The 17,536-nt window shown below is 44.5% G+C and overlaps 1 protein-coding gene across 1 annotated transcript in view; it reads left to right on the top strand.

The window, feature by feature from the left end:
* The window catches only part of LOC130886980 (60S ribosomal protein L32-like), a 21,792-nt gene extending 19,864 nt beyond the window's left edge, over positions 1-1,928 (top strand). The window contains exon 2 of the mRNA XM_057789253.1: positions 1,538-1,928. Within this exon, the coding sequence (XP_057645236.1) occupies positions 1,538-1,918 (381 nt within the window). The 3' untranslated portion in view covers positions 1,919-1,928. The remainder of the gene's footprint in view (positions 1-1,537) is intronic.
* Positions 1,929-17,536: the final 15,608 nt, after the last annotated feature.

Genomic DNA, 17,536 nt, shown 5'->3' with positions numbered 1-17,536 from the left:
AGATGGATCAGTAGTTCAAGGTCATTCTTGACTCAAGAGTTACAGACCATCCTAGGGTACATGGAATCCTCTCACAAACAAACAAACCACAAACCTCTTCACTAAATACATGGTCTCTCCCCATCAGCTGGAATGAATGGTGTGGATGAGTTTCTTTGCATCCCGCTTGGGAAACAATGTATCAAGGGCACAGTACAATCCCATAGAGGATACATCCACCCCTCCTTTTCTGTGCCTGCTGGGTCTTTCCCAAGGGTTAGACTTTATTCTAGCCCTCTCTTGATTCTTATTTTTAGTATTTGTATTTATTTGTGTATGAATATGAGAGCACACATACGCATGCCATGAATATGAAGGTGCTTCTGCAGGCCAGAGGAGAGAGTTGAGCCCCTCTGAGCTGCCCAGCGTGGGCCAGTAGGAGTCCTGCACTGTCCTTCTTTGTTTCGTTTTTGTGATTCAAAGAAATAACCAAAAAAAAAAAAAAAAGACATTAAAATAAGCCAACTGGTGCAGAGCAATTAAGATCTTGCAGAAAGACCCCTAGTTATATTACATTCAGCCCAGCCATTGTTAAAATGGATCAGAGCCGAACCCAGAGGTGCCCTGTGTGTTCAGGGTGCTGGCCAGGGCCTCACCTCATGAACACGCCGCAGAAGCAGACAGCCACCAGCATTAGTGAAGCTGAGGAAATCAAATGAGGGAAAGCTGAGCAGACATCCAGTGGCCATTGTGGCTCTGGGCTCTGACTCCCTGGAAGTCAAAGTGAGGCCGCTCGTGCAATTTTGCTCAGTTCTTTTATTAGTTAATGCGGATGGAGTTTTGATGAATGGCAGGCGGTGGGGTTCATTTGTAAGGGCCGCGGTTCGGGGATCACTCAAACGTCAACACCTTTCTTGTGGAAAGCTCCCTTCTAGGGTGCTTAATTGTAACATATTGCTGCTGTTATTTTAAAGTAATAACTCATTATAGAATAGGATTTCTATACAAGCCCTAATAATTCTATTATGTCTCTCCTGATTTTTCAACATTAGCTAATGAAGTGCCCCATCATTTATCAGTAAATAGCATCGAATGTTACACAGTAAATCTTTTGACAGAATTATTTGTGCCAGCTTCCCCGATCAGGAACAATTAATATCATCTGAATGGGTGATTTGGGACCTGGTTTCCTTGCCACGATTCTCATCTTCCCCTGCAATGAAATCATTTGACAGTCGATACCACCGTCTCATTTTTCATTCCCTTTATCAGCTTCTGGCTTCAAATGACACTGGTATCCACGAGAGCTACAGAACTTAGCAGAGGAGGAGGCAAGATTGGTTAGGTATGAACTTCTCTGAGTAATTCTGCTACTGCTGGCCTTGCTAGGCGCCATCTGTAAACTCCTAAACTTATAGCTGGTCTGGACACCTGTGACCCAAGCAAAAGTTAGCTATCTTGATTCCGCCTTCCCAAACTACACCTAACATCATCCTGTGCTATGTGAGAAGGATTCTAGAATAGACATTGTATCAAATGTATCCATTTTCTCTAGCAGAGAGGGTCAAATCTAAAACCAATTCAGAAGTTCATCCGGCACCAGTCAGACCGATATGTCAAGATTAAGCGAAACTGGCGGAAACCCAGAGGTATTGACAACAGGGTGCGGAGAAGATTCAAGGGCCAGATCCTGATGCCCAACATTGGTTATGGGAGCAACAAGAAAACCAAGCACATGCTGCCTAGCGGCTTCCGGAAGTTTCTGGTCCACAACGTCAAGGAGCTGGAGGTGCTGCTGATGTGCAACAAGTCTTACTGTGCTGAGATTGCTCACAATGTTTCCTCCAAGAACCGAAAAGCCATCGTGGAAAGAGCAGCACAGCTGGCCATCAGAGTCACCAATCCCAACGCTAGGCTGTGCAGCGAAGAGAATGAGTAGATGGCTTGCGTGCACGTTTTGTGTTTAAATAAAACCACAAAAACTGCAAAAAAAAAAAAAATAAAACCAATTCAGGTGCATGTTCACTTCCAGTGTAGACTTCAAGTCACCGGTGACACAGGTGCACACACACACACACACACAAGCATACACATTGATGTTTGTTGAATGGCTTGAAGATATGAACCATTTTAGGAATCTAGGACAGGTTTTGAGTCTTACAAGTCAATTTAACATTTTCAGAGCCCATCATGGCCTCTAGACCTTAGAGTCATAACACATTTTGTAAATGAGTTCCAGGACATGTCTAATGCCTTCTGGAAGGTTTCCTTTTGTTCAGATGAGACATTGCATGGTGACTCTGCTGAACACCCCACTCATGTCCCTTATACACCCCAAGGTGCAGAGCAGCTATGTTGCTTGTCATGGGGATCTTTCTTTTGGGGTGACAATTCGAAGAAATCTCTCTGAGAAACCAGTGGGCTATGGCACCTGCAGCATCAGTGTCGTTGCTATGCTACCGCCCTGACAGCAGGAGCTGGGGATGCAAGAGGACTGGCCAGGAATCCTTTGACTCCCTCCACACTTCCCAACAAGATCACTCAGCACTCAGAGTCCTCGCAGGACCCTCCGTGTGCACTCCTCGAAGCCACCTGGGTCAATTGGCACTTGTAGAAACAGTATCCTGCCAGTCATTTTGAGAAATTGCTATCTTGGGAGTCCATTCAGCATGAAGATAATTGGTAGCAGAATTAAATAAGTGCTAAATAGGAAGAGGTGAATTCCACGTTAAATTCTGATAGGGTGCAGATAATTAGCCCGTAGTACAACATTCTACTTCTGTCTCCTCGGGTGCTGTGACATTAAAGTAGAATGAAAAGAACCATGGTCCAGGGGTAGAGAGCAGCTCACATCCAGGCAGTGGGCTAGATCACATGAGCCTCTCTTCTGGCTCTGATGTGGTTTGCTCTGTGGGAATGTTCATTCTGCTGTGAGGAAGGCCCTGGGAAGGTGGAAGAAAGCACCCTTCCCTGCTCAGAGCTGGACTCTCAGGAATTAACATGGTGCATCTGCTTTTTTTTAAAGTACAGTCCCCAAGAAGATCAGAGAGGGTGGTCGTCTCTTACATAAAGCAGAGCGTGTTTCTGGAACAACCGGAGGTAATTCACAAATAACTTTGAAATAGAGGAGATCCCTGAGCTCAGCAGGTGTGTGTGCGGCTCAGAGATGAGGCCCCTGGGAAGCCTACCTGGGAAGCCTACCTTGTATAAAGGTTACACACATACACACACCCCACCCCAACCTCATCAGAAGCAGACTAGATGTTCCTGCCCCACAAGCCCTGGCAAACTCAACTGCCCTTCTGAAAGTATCCACTCTCCTTTTTGAAAATGTATCTTTTTGCTCTAATTTTTAAAAATATTTTCAGATTTTTTTGTAAAGGATGAGCAAGTGTATAAGACATACACAAAAAAAGGAAATGTGTGGGAAAATGTGTTCTTTGCCCCTCCTCCTTGTAAGACGTATGTTGCTTACCTGTTCTGGTGTTTGTGATACGTACTAGTGTTGCTCATTTCAAAGCCTTTGGGGGAAAGCAGAACTACATACACGCAGGCTGGTTTCAGTTGTGTTTCATCACAGATATCCCCCCTCTGAATGATGTCCCTTAAATAAACTTGCAATAATGAAAACATTTGGGGGTGAGAACAGAAGAAATACAGGCCAAGTCTCATGCCCTACATGGCAACAGCAGAAAACTTCCATCAGAGTCTCTAGAGCAAAACATATTTTAACCCTTAAGACATCACTTCTTCAATAAAATGTTTTAAAGCAAAACCAAAAAACTTTTTTGCCTTGAAATCCCATCGCATTCATTTGCAGCTGGCCCCTTCTTATGGTCGCTTTCCTGGCTTCTCACCCTGTCACAGCCTTCGTCTAACTGAAGATTAATATTTCAGAACTTGTCATGGGCAGTTCTGTGGATGCTGTTGCTGCCTGCATCTGACAAGCTATTTATCATGCTGCTAAGTGCCAGCATTAAATTATCCCCGCTGTTATGACAGCAACATTATTCATCAGGAGTACAGGCTCCGGACCAGGGTAGTGTAGCTGGTTTGTCTTCCTCTTCATCTTTGCAGAGGTCTATTGATCTCTGCACTGAGTAGTGAAGAGAGAGAAAAAGAGAGGGGGTAAGGAAAGGGGGAAGAGCAAGAAAGAGGGAGACTAAAGAATGAGGGGGGAAGGGCAGGTGGAAGGATAAGGAAAAGTTACAGAAACAAAATTTCCGTTGCAGCTCAGTGTGCTGGTGCGCTTTCAAGTTTGAAGGCGCTTTATAAAGTTACCCTGAAGAGACTCTCTTGTCACCTCTTAGTTCATGGGCGGTGGATGACAGATTGCTGAGCCCTCATTGTAGACCTCTTTCTAGGTACTCCCGGGAAAGCCACCATATCACTCACCATCCTCTGCTCCTTCCTGACAGTAAAGAGCCAGCTGGAGAGCCTTTTGGCGGCAACATCTGTGTGGCTAGATTATCATGGACCCTGATTTTACTCCATAGAAATTTCTTTTTCTATTTTTGTGAGACTCCAGAGCAATTCAGATTTCATGGTGGATATTTCTCCCCAGAAGCCTCATAAGCTGAAAACACTGAGAAAAATAAAGTTGTTGGTACTTTCCAATTTTCCCTGGATGATCCCAGGGAAATGCCATGCTCCTTCATGGTTGATGCATACCTGACTTGAGGCTGCCTCCTCCTGCAGCCAGCGTCTCAGGGAGCCAAACTCAAATGCTCTTGGTTCTTATGACTGGGTGGGGCTAGGAGATGCCGCTTAATATAACAAAAACTTATACCAGCCAAGGGCCCGTGGAGCCAGAACCACCTCTACCCCAGGCAGAGAAGCACAGGGTCACCCACAAGGGAGCTACCTTAGATTTCTTTCTCCCTCCTTTCGAATTCTCCTCCTAAGTTCTTAACCTCTGAATTCCTCAGTCTGAAAGGTAGTTGGTGTTTTCTGAGATAAATTCACAGTCATTGTGGAGTGTTTTCCTCAAAACAGACACATTCTCTCTTCTGGGAGGAGGCTCATTAAAGTCCCAATAGGAAACACACCATGGGAAAGTCCTGAGACTCGCAAGGCCTTTCCCACAAGGTTGTGGCAGTAATGGTTCCTCTGGAAAGGAAACTGGCTGAGTCACACGGGAGCTCACACTGGGAGTGGGCATTTGGGGGACTTTCTGGTGATACGGCTGCCTTTGAGTCACCCATGTCCCTGTGAATAACCCATCACACTCACTGGCTCACTAAGCTGGACTGGGTGAATTGCTCCTTTGATCTGTGCATGGTGTCCTTTTGGGGGTAAATAGATGTTTTTTCAGGGCTCACTTGGAAAAGCCACACAAAATCATTGTCAGGGTCACTTCTTCTTCTTTTTTTTTTTTTTTTTGGATTTTCGAGACAGGGTTTCTCTGTGGTTTTGGAGCCTGTCCCGGAACTAGCTCTTGTAGACCAGGCTGGTCTCGAACTCACAGAGATCCACCTGCCTCTGCCTCCCAAGTGCTGGGATTAAAGGCGTGTGCCACCACCACCCGGCTTGTCAGGGTCACTTCTAAGAAAGCTGGCATCCAGCTGTTTGAGTGTGACTATTTGAGGAATGGAATGATCCAGCCACTGAACTCGCTCTTAAGACTTTGGATAAAGCCCAATGAGATGCTTGCCCCATGGCAGAGAACAGTATGACTTGAAGTAATCCCTCCCTTCGGTCCATCTGGTTGACCTCTCACAGAGCAGTTGTCCCTCAGAGCATGGCTACACATGTCTCTGAGGCCCTACTACAATAAATTCGGGTTTCCTGTGTTCATGTCTCCACAGTGGGATCCCCACACTTCCCCAACAGGCTCCCCCTCCTGTGCCCTACCTGTTCCCTACAATGGTCCCTTCCCTATAGTACTTCACCCTTCCGACAATGCTTACACCTCTCAGACAGCACCCCAAATCTTCCCGATAGCTTTTCTCTTCCCCAACAGTATCACCATCGCTACAACTGCACCAACCTCCCCAACACCACCTTTACTTCCCCAAAGCACCCCACTTCCTCAACAGTGCCTCAGCTCCCAACCATATGCCACTTGCTGAATAGAACTCCACCTCCCCAATAGTGCCTTTCCAGCACCCACAGACAAAGGAGAGATTTCCAGATTCTGGGGAGGGGGAGTGACCTGTGGTTGAAGGTAGAATTCACTGCGGACCCCACTGGGAAGGCACAAACCCCATCTATGTTATGCCAGAAGCTGACGGATGCACTTATGTCTTTCCACAATATCAGAATTTATTGAATTACAGTTAAGTTCATTTTCAGTTTCATTAGCTGAGTACTCCTGATTTGACTTCAGAACTGGCTGGTTCTTTTCTTCTGCTCTTAACCACCAATTTTACTCTCAGATCACAGGATAATTCTCCACACATTCTGGGCTACAGAATGGCTCAGAAATGGTTAAAGAACCCAAAGAGTTCAGAGAAACTGCCCCAAAGAGGCACAGATCGGGTCCAGACACAAAGGAAGTCTATAAAGGACCAGATGCGATGTTGTATGTGTTTCAGGAGCGTCACGGTTCAGGAGAGCTATCAAATGCACGTCTGGAGAAAGCCACTAAAGGGTCCATTGGAAGTGGGCAGGAGAAAGTGTACTTAAGCTGGAACCCAGGGACAGAGGCAGGAGTTCTTACCTTGGCAATTTTCCTGCATGAGATTTATCAGGAGTGAAGGGCAAGCAGTCAATATGCCTGCCACATCTCAGTCTTTGGGTCCCTCTTCTTGTACAATCCCAGAAGAGAGGGTTCCAATCACTGTGCTTCGTAAGCTCATATAGCTGGTGTTTCTGGTATGATTTGATGCATTTTTCTTGTATCATTGTTTATTGACCATAAAAAATGTATCAGTTTCTGCCTCCCGCTGATTGCCTACTCAAGCAAACAAGTGTAGAGCCATTCCTTCTTGGCACCTATATTCAACACCATGTAACTCTAGTCAAGGTTACGGCTCTGTAAAATGGAGTATTCAAGGCTGTGTACAGTCTGGCGGTGGCTGTTTCATACAATTGAGTATCCTAGAGCAGACCCGGCCTATTCACTTCAGTAGTGGCATAAGGGAGCAGAAGGATAGCATGGGCCTAGAGAGATGGCTCAGTCAGTAAAGCTCTTGTCCCACAAGCACAGGAACCTTGGTTTGATCCCTAGCACCTGTGAAAGATGGGAGTGGTAGCCTGTTTTTGTAATCCAAGCACGGGGAAGGCAGAGACAGTCATGTCCCTGAGCTTTGTACCTCAAATTAGTGAGCTTCTGATTCAGTGAGAAATCTCTCTCTCTCTCTCTCTCTCTCTCTCTCTCTCTCTCTCTCTCACACACACACACACACACACACACACACACATACACACACACAAAATCAGGTGGGGAACAATTAAGGGAGATAAGTCATATCAATTTCTTTCCTTTACATGCATAAGTACATATGAGTGAACACACAGATGTATACATTCACACATTCACACCCACATGTGAACACACACATGCACTTTTACACACACAAGTGTGCACGCAAATATGCACACACATACAATGAAAAAGAGAGAGAGAGAAGAGGGAAGGAAGAAAAAAGGAGGGAGGGAAAGAGGAAGCCAAATTGCAGAAGAATGAATGTTGTGTATTCTTCTCATATATCTCAAAAATGTGTCAGTCCTTTCTTCTTTTTCCTCTTCCCTCCTTCTCCTCCTTCCCTTATCCCCCCTTTTTCTTTCCCCTTTCATGGAGTGGCAGATCGGAAAGTCACAGACGAGACTCACACACATCCTAAGTATAGAAAGTTACTCTTCCATGTATTTTATGGATAATTAGCTCTCACCCACGACTCTTGGAAACTCCATGTATTGGTCATTTCTTGTCCAATTAGCACAAGCTAGAGTGGACCTGACAGGACAGAACCTCAGATGAAGAACTGTCACTATCAGACTGGCCTGCGAGCCTTCCTAGGGGGCGTTTTCTTGATTGATGGTTGACATGAGCCCAGCCCACTGCAGGACATGCCACCTCTGAGTAGAAGGCTTTGGGTTGTTCAAGAAGGCAAGCTAAAAAACCTTGGGGAGCAAACCAGTAAATAGCATCTCTCTTAGTCTCTCCCTCCTGCCTTGAGTTCCAGCCCTCTAGACAATAAACAGTTGCTGGAAATCAACCCTCTTTTCCCAAGTTGACTTTGACCAGGGTTTCTCACAGCGACAGGAAGCCTAACTATGACACCTCCCAGGTGGGAAACAGGTGATCTCCATATTCTTAGACTCACTGCATATATAAACCATCCTCTAGGCAAGCCCCATGTCCAGCTGTAAATGGCCAACACAAATGGACTCGATGGTGTTTTTTTTTTTTTTTTTTTTTTTTTTTTTTGCGCTTTTTCAAGACAGGGTTTCTCTGTGGTTTTGGAGCCTGTCCTGGAACTAGCTCTTGTAGACCAGGCTGGTCTCGAACTCACAGAGATCCGCCTGCCTCTGCCTCCCAAGTGCTGGGATTAAAGGCGTGCGCCACCATCGCCCGGCCTCGATGGTGTTTTGAGATTGCTTTTTCTCTTTGTCTCATAATGTTTTGTCTGGGCATGTTTTCCTTCATATCTTTCGCTTATGCACTGCAGTTTCCAATGGTGTTTATACGGATTCTCTGTGTGTGAGTGTCTCAGCGTCTACCTGAGTTCCCTGTGCCTTTTCTTTGGCTCTTTTCTCTTGTTCCTTTGTTTGGTCATATCATGGTTTGTTTTTATTTTAATTTATCTTATCTTATCAGTGACTAAAGACACTCGGAGTTCAAATGGCTCTGCGTGCAATTCCTTCAATGTTTGTAAAACATGAAACTCAACACAATAAAAGCAACTTTTCAGTTATTAAAATGACTATCTCCCTCACAGATCCAAACTGTTAATAAAGAAAAAAAGATAATCGCCCTGCCACTTAAGAGCCCAGAAGTCTGTCCCTTAAAATGGGGACGGTTCTTTTAGATTCTCTTGTGATTACTTTCAAAGCTATTGCGGGTTTATGAGGTGCTGTTAGCTTCCAATGCTGCTTCTAGTGTCAATCTCTATATTACTGAAGGACAATTAGGCAAACCATGTAATTGTATTGTCACTTATTAATTTCAAGGCCCAGTGTCATAAATTATATACTTTAATTAATACTGTGTCAATGGCAATCTGTAACTTTGAATGCATACGGAGGTTAACAAGAATACATAATTAAAAGAAAACAGTGAATAAGGGCACGGCTGAACAGTTTATAAAATTAGGCAAGAAAGCAAGTGCTTTGTCAGCATTCAGGCCCCACGATTAAAAGAAAGGATGGAGGGATTAATAAACCACAGCAGAGAGAGGGAACACACAGTCAGGACAGTGGAAAATGCATTTGTAAGTCAATGGAGGGAAGAGCGAAAATCACGACACTTTTGCCCAACAAAACACTTAGGGAAAACACTGAGTGCAGTGTTAGTGTTAGCAGATCATTTCCAGTTAAGGAACTGGGGGGTGGGGGAGAAACGACTTTGTTAGGTCAGGATTTTCACAGGTCAGGGAACTTCAAGACCTGCCTTCTTCTACCTCCGGCCTTTCCACGGATGACTGGGGAAGATGTCCTGTGGTGGCGATGTGGCGAAGGTCACAGTGATGTTCTTGCATCATCCCAACACACTTTTTATCATTCACGGTCATGGTGGGATGTTGTAACAATGTGGCTGCCATGTTCTACCTTGGTATTACAGACAAGGTGTTTGGATGACTTACATCCAGGGCTGCTGTTAGGGCTTTCTGCAAATTCATATTAAATTCAAATGGGAACCCAGTAAGGGTTGCACTAGGATTCCCAAGAAGTCAGTGTCAGAAAGAATCATGAATATACTCAGCTTATGACGTAAAACACTGTCTTTATTCTGCCTGACATGGCAAGCTGCATTAAACAGTCTCTAAACAGTTAATCTCAATAAGTTTGCCGTAAACAGTATGAATTGGGCATAGAGTTACTCGGAAACTGATGCAGGAGGATTGAGAACTTGAGATGAGCCTGGGATGCACAGCTAGACCCTGGCTCACAACCAACAACCACAACAAACAAGCCAATAAAAACAAAGCAAATAGCAAAGCAAACACAATCACAACAACTGAACTCCTTGCATGACATGCAATGGCATCTAGACAGGACAGGAGACGGGAGCTCTGGCCTGCACTAGATTGCCATCTTGTTTCGGTACTGAGGTCGTGGGAAATCCCTGGCAACTGTGATGGTGAAGAATGTGAGAGAGAGGGACCCACCCAGGAATGTGAAGAGGACACCTCACTGATGTGTCTCAGACTCTACTTTCTCCTCACAGAACTGTTGGCTATAGATTTTCTCGTTACTTGCTATGGGGCACCTTCATCCCATAAGTTACTTCCCACCATCTTTGTCCCCATTGGGATGAACTTGCTTTGCCTTAAAGTAAATTCTAAAGCTGGAATCAAGTACACAGTATATACATATGACAGTTTCCCTGCCCAATAATCCATAATTAAGTATAACAAATTCATTCATGGTACATTGATCTTCAGACCACTATAGTGAATTTAGCTTCCTACTCGGGGATCTCAACGAAAGAATCAGAAGGTGCTGTTCACTATAACAATAACCTGAGTTTTTCATTTCAGCTTCTGAGTTCCCATTTTCCCTCCTCTCCACAGGGCACTCTCAAAGCCCTGGAAGGACAGCTGGAGAGCTAAAAGAGCTAGCAAGAATTGTAAAGTACGCTGTGCATTGTCGGGTACCTAGAACATGAGAGAGGCCATCATGAGCTTTTACTTGGAGCATGGATGCAGCCTCCACCTGCTTTTGCAAAAAACATGATGAAAACAATTTGGACCAATGAGATCAGAGTTGAACTGATGTTGGAACTGTCAGAGCAGGACGTTCCAGGAGGCCCCCTGAAAGCTTCTGATTCATTATATAAATGAACATAACTCTTCCATCAACCCAGTTGGGGTAACCAATAACATATGACCAAGCAGAACTGCGGGAAGCCAGGGACCCCACCTGTCATCAGCCTGTCCTTCGATACCAGGAACAAGATCACGGAGGCAGCTGGTAGGCAGACTTGCTCTGAAGTCCCTTCTTATTAATAGCCACCATTTGCTGCATAATTTCCAAGTGCAAGGCTGTAAATTAGCGACATGCATCATCTCATCTAATTTTCACAGTGATATGAGGTCGGCACTAATATTCTCCGGCTCGCACGGGTGAGGAGCCTGTGGTTCCCGCTGGCTAAGTGTCTCACTCCGTATCACGTGTATGAGTAAGCGGAGACCCAGACTGCCCAAGTCCAAAGCCAGCTGTCCTAGCCTGTAAGCAGCAGAGCGACTGCTAGTCCTTTATGTAATGCTCTAACTGCTAGGATTCCCGCCTCCTCCCCGCCCCCCAAAAAAAACAATTTAGTGAGAGGTCAAATGCTCTCCATTGAAATGAGCTCCTTTGCTTCTTGGTCTGAGATTTCAAAGGTTGGAAAATATGTAAATAAATTCTATTCAATAAAACCCTGTATAAAGTATTGACAGCTACTATTACATAAAGACAGATAATTGCACATATGTGTGTTATTTTGCAAATGTAGTTTCATGGGTTAAAATCTGAAAAGACAGGCAAGCATATTGAGATGTCTCTTTTGTCTATTATCAATTCTAGGTGGATATTTTTCCCCTTCATTTTCTTTTCCTTCTTTTTCTAAGTGTCTCTATGCTCTTCCTACATCTGGACATTGTGTAGACACCATGAGACAATCCTTCTGTGGAAGTGGCTCAGAGAAAAGTGAGATACAGGGATGCCATATACAGCTCCAAAACTCCAGAAGGCAGGTGCCAACTGCCAGGACACCAGAGCAAAGAGGCTGCTGGACTCAGGGAACAAGAATACCTCAACCTCCTGAGATACAGCCATTCCTAAAACCCAAGCTTACTAGGTAAACAGCGAAGAGGAGAAAGCAGAGGAGAGCATTCCGGGCACCGAAATGTGTAAGACACAAGGATACCATGATGATAAAAGGGGCAGTATTCGAGTTGTCCAGAAAAAGGCAGTCCACTTTTTTTAAATCTATTCACATGGACCCAATTATTCCCCACTCCAAATTTGCTATTCATTTATTAAAATTAGTTTTGTTAGCAATAAGTTGGGTTATTTGTTAGCCTCTTTTCCTTCATGTAAGAAAGAAAGTTCCTTTCGTATAACTTATAAAGAAAACTATATAACCTCAGAGTGACAAAGGAGCTTCTAGACCCCATCAGGGAACATGCAGAACAGGGACCAATACCCCTGTCCAAGCTGTGCCCATCTGCATCTCTTTGTCTACCTCCATCTGTATCTCTCTGCATGTGTTCTCCCTCTACCTATCTCCCTATCTCCCTATCCACCTCCATTTCCATCCCCGTATCTGTACCTCTCTGTACCTGTAGCTATGTTCATATCTGTATGTCTCCATCTATATGTCTAATAATGTACCAAGCAGGCCACATACCTGATAAGGTGGGAAGATAGAGGACAAAGTCAATGGAGTCATCTCGGGCTCTGCCCAAATCTGGGTTGACTATCACAGTGGTGGAAACTCTGTTGGTTTGAGTAGCAGCCAGTCTCAACTCTGTCAGCGTATTTTATTTCCACTGCAGTTGGGTTCTGACAGGTGTTTTCATTGAGTCAGCCAAAAGTCTCTGAGCTTCTGTTTCCTAATATTGATCTCATAGTGAAAACAGTGGAAAATACTAGAAATGAAACCATTATAAATGAAGCCACAAATACCTGTCGTAAGACATAGCTGTTTGACAAGAATCCATTCTGGATGGGTGGACCCCACCTACTGCAGGTGGCTGGAAAATAAGTATTTCACTGTTCAGAGGGGCACAGTACCTACACTCATAGACAAAGGACCCTACACACACACTACACACACACACATACACACACCCTACAAAACCTTATCAGAATTTTGCAACACACTGGCTAGATGCAGGCTGTGCAGCCTGGCAATGGTTGTCTTCTCATCCTGATTGTGGTGAGGGGTTATGAAGTGCATGGTCTGCCTGCCTCGCTAACCATTGGCTTTCATTTCAGCCTGAGTCATGTCTCCCCATCACCCCCTCTGCATCCTGGCCACCAAAACTCAGCATTCCTCTTGGGGTTGTCAAGATTTTCTTCACACTGAGTGAATCATATCTGAATTCTCTTTATCTGCATGGCTCCACACAGAAAGACACAGCTAGAAATAAAAGATCACTTTGCATAGATTAAAACATTAGAAACATGACTCATATAAATTTTGATACTGACATGGTTCTTTTGCTAATTTTTTTTTTACTTTTTAAATATCAAATTCAGAAATGAACACTTTGGTTAAAGCGTAGGAAAGGCATGAGCTTTATAAGTCATGACTGTCTTAGATTTGCAGGATGAGATTGAGTGTTAGGCGAGCTGAAGATATGTCTATTGTTGTTTCTATATTAGCACTGGATACAGCAACATGAATGCATAAAATTATAGAGCTGCGATGGACATTAGCAGATGGGGTTACACTGACATGAATTATGGAAGTGTGCATGATAGCCACATTTGTATCTTTTGTACACTCTGTCCATCATAACATTGGCCCTCAGCCCCGTCCACCTCAAGGGAGCCTCCACTCTGAGTCTTGTTACTTCCTTCCCATTTGTTCTAAATCTTCTCTATCATAACTGTGTGTATGCCTCAACATCCGTGTGTGCATGTGCGTGGGGGGAGGGAGAGGGAGTGTGGGTACAAGTGTGCACATGAATGACACATGTATGAAAATCACCAGACAACCTCAAATATGGTTCCCAGGTACTTTTACCTTTTGTTTGAAACAGAGTTGACCTGGAACTTCACGGCCCAGTTGGTCAGCCTGTGAACTTTCAATTATTTTGCCCATCTCTGCTTTCTATTGTGCCATCTCTATGACTACAAGTGCCCATCACTGAGTGAATTTTTATGGGGTTCTGGGAATTCAAACTTTAATCCTTGTGCTTTGTTTTTAATAAAGTAACTGCCACATCCTCAATCCAAACTATGGTCATGCTAATTATGTCTCCTCTCAACTCACTGTTCCATCTTTTCAGAGGCAAAAACTAACTGCAGACCCAATTCAGTTCATCTACCACTGAGCAGATCTCCCTTGTTTTTCTGAAATAAACTGTCATAGCTACCACCCACTACTCCAGTGGTGAGGGAACCAGAGGTTGATGCCCCTTTAAACACCACCTCAGAAGAGTGGCCTCAGCCATGGCTCTGGAAAGCTTACTCAACGGCAGTTCTGGAGGGCTGACCGTCCCTGGCTCAGCACCGGCTGTGACTGTTGATGGCAAAGGTGGTACTTGCAGGCTGCTGGACACATTTCCAAACAGACTGAAGATGCAAGATCCTTCAAGCCCACGCACGACACCCAGAGAAGCCTGCTCTCAATCATCAACGTCATATTTGTGATTCAGTCACAGAGAAACTTTTATCACCCTATCCTCTCCAGGCAAGCCATTAAAAGGAGCCACTCGCGTGTAACCGTGTGCTCCCTTCCATAAACCTTCCTTGTCCTTTTCGATAGGAGGAACGGATGAATTAGATACGTCCAATTCTAACATTTACTGGAAAAGATGAATTATATTTATTCTACAACAAGTAATAATGGATAACCCATGTACAATAAAAAAAAATCCGAGCAGGATAGCAAGTGGCTGCGATTCACTATCTTTCAATATACCTCTTAAGTGGTAATAGGATAACCCCTTACCATGTTGGGAGCCCATCAAGCTGCCCCTCAGACTTGACCCTGGGGTGAGCCACGAAAGGCAGCCCTGCTCGCTGCAATTCAGCTCCCGTGCCAGCCAATAATGAAGTGACCTGAAATAATATAAAAGCCTTGGCGGGCGTTTGATGATTTTTGTCTGGGATAAGAGCCGAGATCCTGATTCCGAGTCACAGTTCATTTCATTTTTCACTCCTGATGGGATCTCAGCTGTTATCTGATAAAATTGAACAACTATTACTGGGCTCTGCTGAGTAAAGCCCCTTGACTGCTCTTAACAGAAATCCTATACACTCCACTTTGTCAGCAGTTTTGAATTCATCGTCGCAACAAGATGATAGGAATAATCTTACCAACCGAGATTGACAGTTCATTTCAGAAATCAATATTTACAATTTACTTCTTTCAAAGTTCATTCGAGAGAAGATTCCATATTATCCCTCTCCAAATAAGCTGATCATATCTCAGTCGTCCCTGGAATGAGTTTTCCCAAAATGTGAATTTTTGGTAAAAATCAATGTCAGCATTGTGCACTTTAATCTCGCCCAAGATGACAGTAAATCTTTATCTTTTTATGGGTAAACGCCAGCGCCTGCTGACACCATTTCCTCTCAGAACAAAGCTCGGTCCATGTGGACTGTGGTAGATACATGGAGCTCTAATGTGGCTGGACATGTTTCAGTGGGGTCATTAATCAGACCCGGTGACAGCCACCCACCAGCAGCAGGCTGTGCCCAAGGCTCAGCATGGAAAACGCAGGCAGTGTGTGTCGGAGAGGAGCCTCCACATGTGTACACATACAGATCTGTGATATGTTAGAAACAACACAGGACACATCTGCACACCGAATCACCCTCAGACACAGCAGCCATTGTGTGACACATTGTAAACTCTAACGCAGGGTGGACACAACGGTCTCTGTGGCCACCAATGGCCGAGTCATTACACAGGGATTAATGAGAACAGGGTTTGAGGATGTGTGCATGATCTCATCTACAAATGGCCACCCATGTGGATTATTTTTGTTTGTTAAGCAAATAGCTGGCACATGTGACTTAGGTTAAGTAGGAGCATGCTCACAAGAAGCTAAAATATGAGGTTTCAGTAGAAAGTGACCCTAAGACAGACGTGTGAAGGAAGCCAGGTTCTGGGGAGCTAGCTCTCAAGGTGGGACAACAAGAGGAAGGCGACATGGGAGCAGGGGAGTGAGGACTAGGATGCTAACGACCAGAAGAAGATCAAGGGGCATTCTTAGCAGAAGACTGACTTCTGCTAAATGTGGCAAACTCCCTGACTGCAGGGAGGGTCAAGACAGTCTGCGTTAGAATCAGACTAGCGCACATGTACTGCAGATGCAGGCACTGAGTCTGAGAGGGTAGGAGCAGGTTGGAGCCCCTGACACAGCCTTGAGTTCCCACTGTGCGAGGAGAAGGAAGGTGTCTATTTTCTTCATGTGGAGTGTAGGCGAGAAGGAGAGCACACACAGCGTGTGTGCGGTGTATGCCTTAAGACACACATGTGAGCATTCTGAAAGATGAGCCGAGATGCTAGGGTGAACTGGAAACAAAGACCAATCCTGATATTAACATATCAAGTTAATTGCATTGCCATAGACTCCTGGCTGCCTAGGTATAGATCAGTCAAGTTTCTCTTTAATCAATAGGTGATTTGATAAAAATTATGAATATAATTCATATAACCCTAGATGTATTGATGCAATATTAGTCTTAGAAATTTATAAGAGAAATAGTCAATGCAAATTTTGTTTAAAGTTTGGATTGAGGGCATGTCAGATGGAACATATATAAAGTATTGTAAGAGCATTTGGGTACAGCTTTGAATATGAGTTCCCTTTTCTATTTCCTGATTTTCAGTAATGACGGGATCAACAGCTCACACTTGCTTACTGGAAGTCACCGAGAACCCTGAGAACGGCACACACATCTCATCACTGAAGGAGTCTGGCTTTCAGCAGGCCAGTTGCCCATGGAGCCCGGCATGCCCTCGGAATGCCCACCACCTTCCCTCATGAGCTGCTGCACATCACAGTACTTGCAAACATCAAAATAAAACCCCAGTTTCCCTGAGAGAAAAGCAGTGAGCTCTTCTCCCCCCCACCCCAAGAGGAGCATGCTGTCCTAAAGCATTCTGCCTGTGCGTGTGTCTGATGAGACAGACGGTGAAACTGAGCCAGGCTGGAAATTGAAATCCATTTGGTTTTCTCGATCTTCTGAGCTTCTCCTACTGGAAGGTGATATGTCTAATTGAGGCCTACTGTAGAGAAGCATGTATCTAATTTATAGACCAAAGCTTGCTGTCTGCCGAGCCTATCGATCCCCCTGGTTGTTAATGATGGCTTAAAAATAATCGCAGCTCCTTCTTGCTCAGATATAGAATTTAATTTTTTTTAAAACAAAAAAAACCCACATTAACCACTAGCTCTTATTCCATTCTGAAGTCATGAAATGATTAATGAAGCATGGTACCTGCCTCTCACTCCCACTCTTTCTCTCTCATTGAGTCTCCTACGGAGACTCTCACTCTTCCTTTGCCCCCAGTTTACAGCGATGAGGGGGTAAGCTGAGGATAGATAATGGACAATAGATCTTGTGCAATGAGTTGTTGAGTTGTCTCCCTGCACATATCTTTCTTCAGAACAACCTGGATAACACATTTCAGCTGGAATCGTGTTCGATGGCATTAAATAATGTCAAGGGACAGGGTTAATGATTGAGGCAGAGCACCCACACTGTAATGTAGTTAGCTCAG

This window comes from Chionomys nivalis, chromosome 14 (genome assembly GCF_950005125.1).
Source record: "Chionomys nivalis chromosome 14, mChiNiv1.1, whole genome shotgun sequence".
Lineage (NCBI taxonomy): Eukaryota > Metazoa > Chordata > Mammalia > Rodentia > Cricetidae > Chionomys > Chionomys nivalis.
Note: the sequence above shows the minus strand (reverse complement) of the source record. Positions and strands in the feature narration are given on the sequence as shown.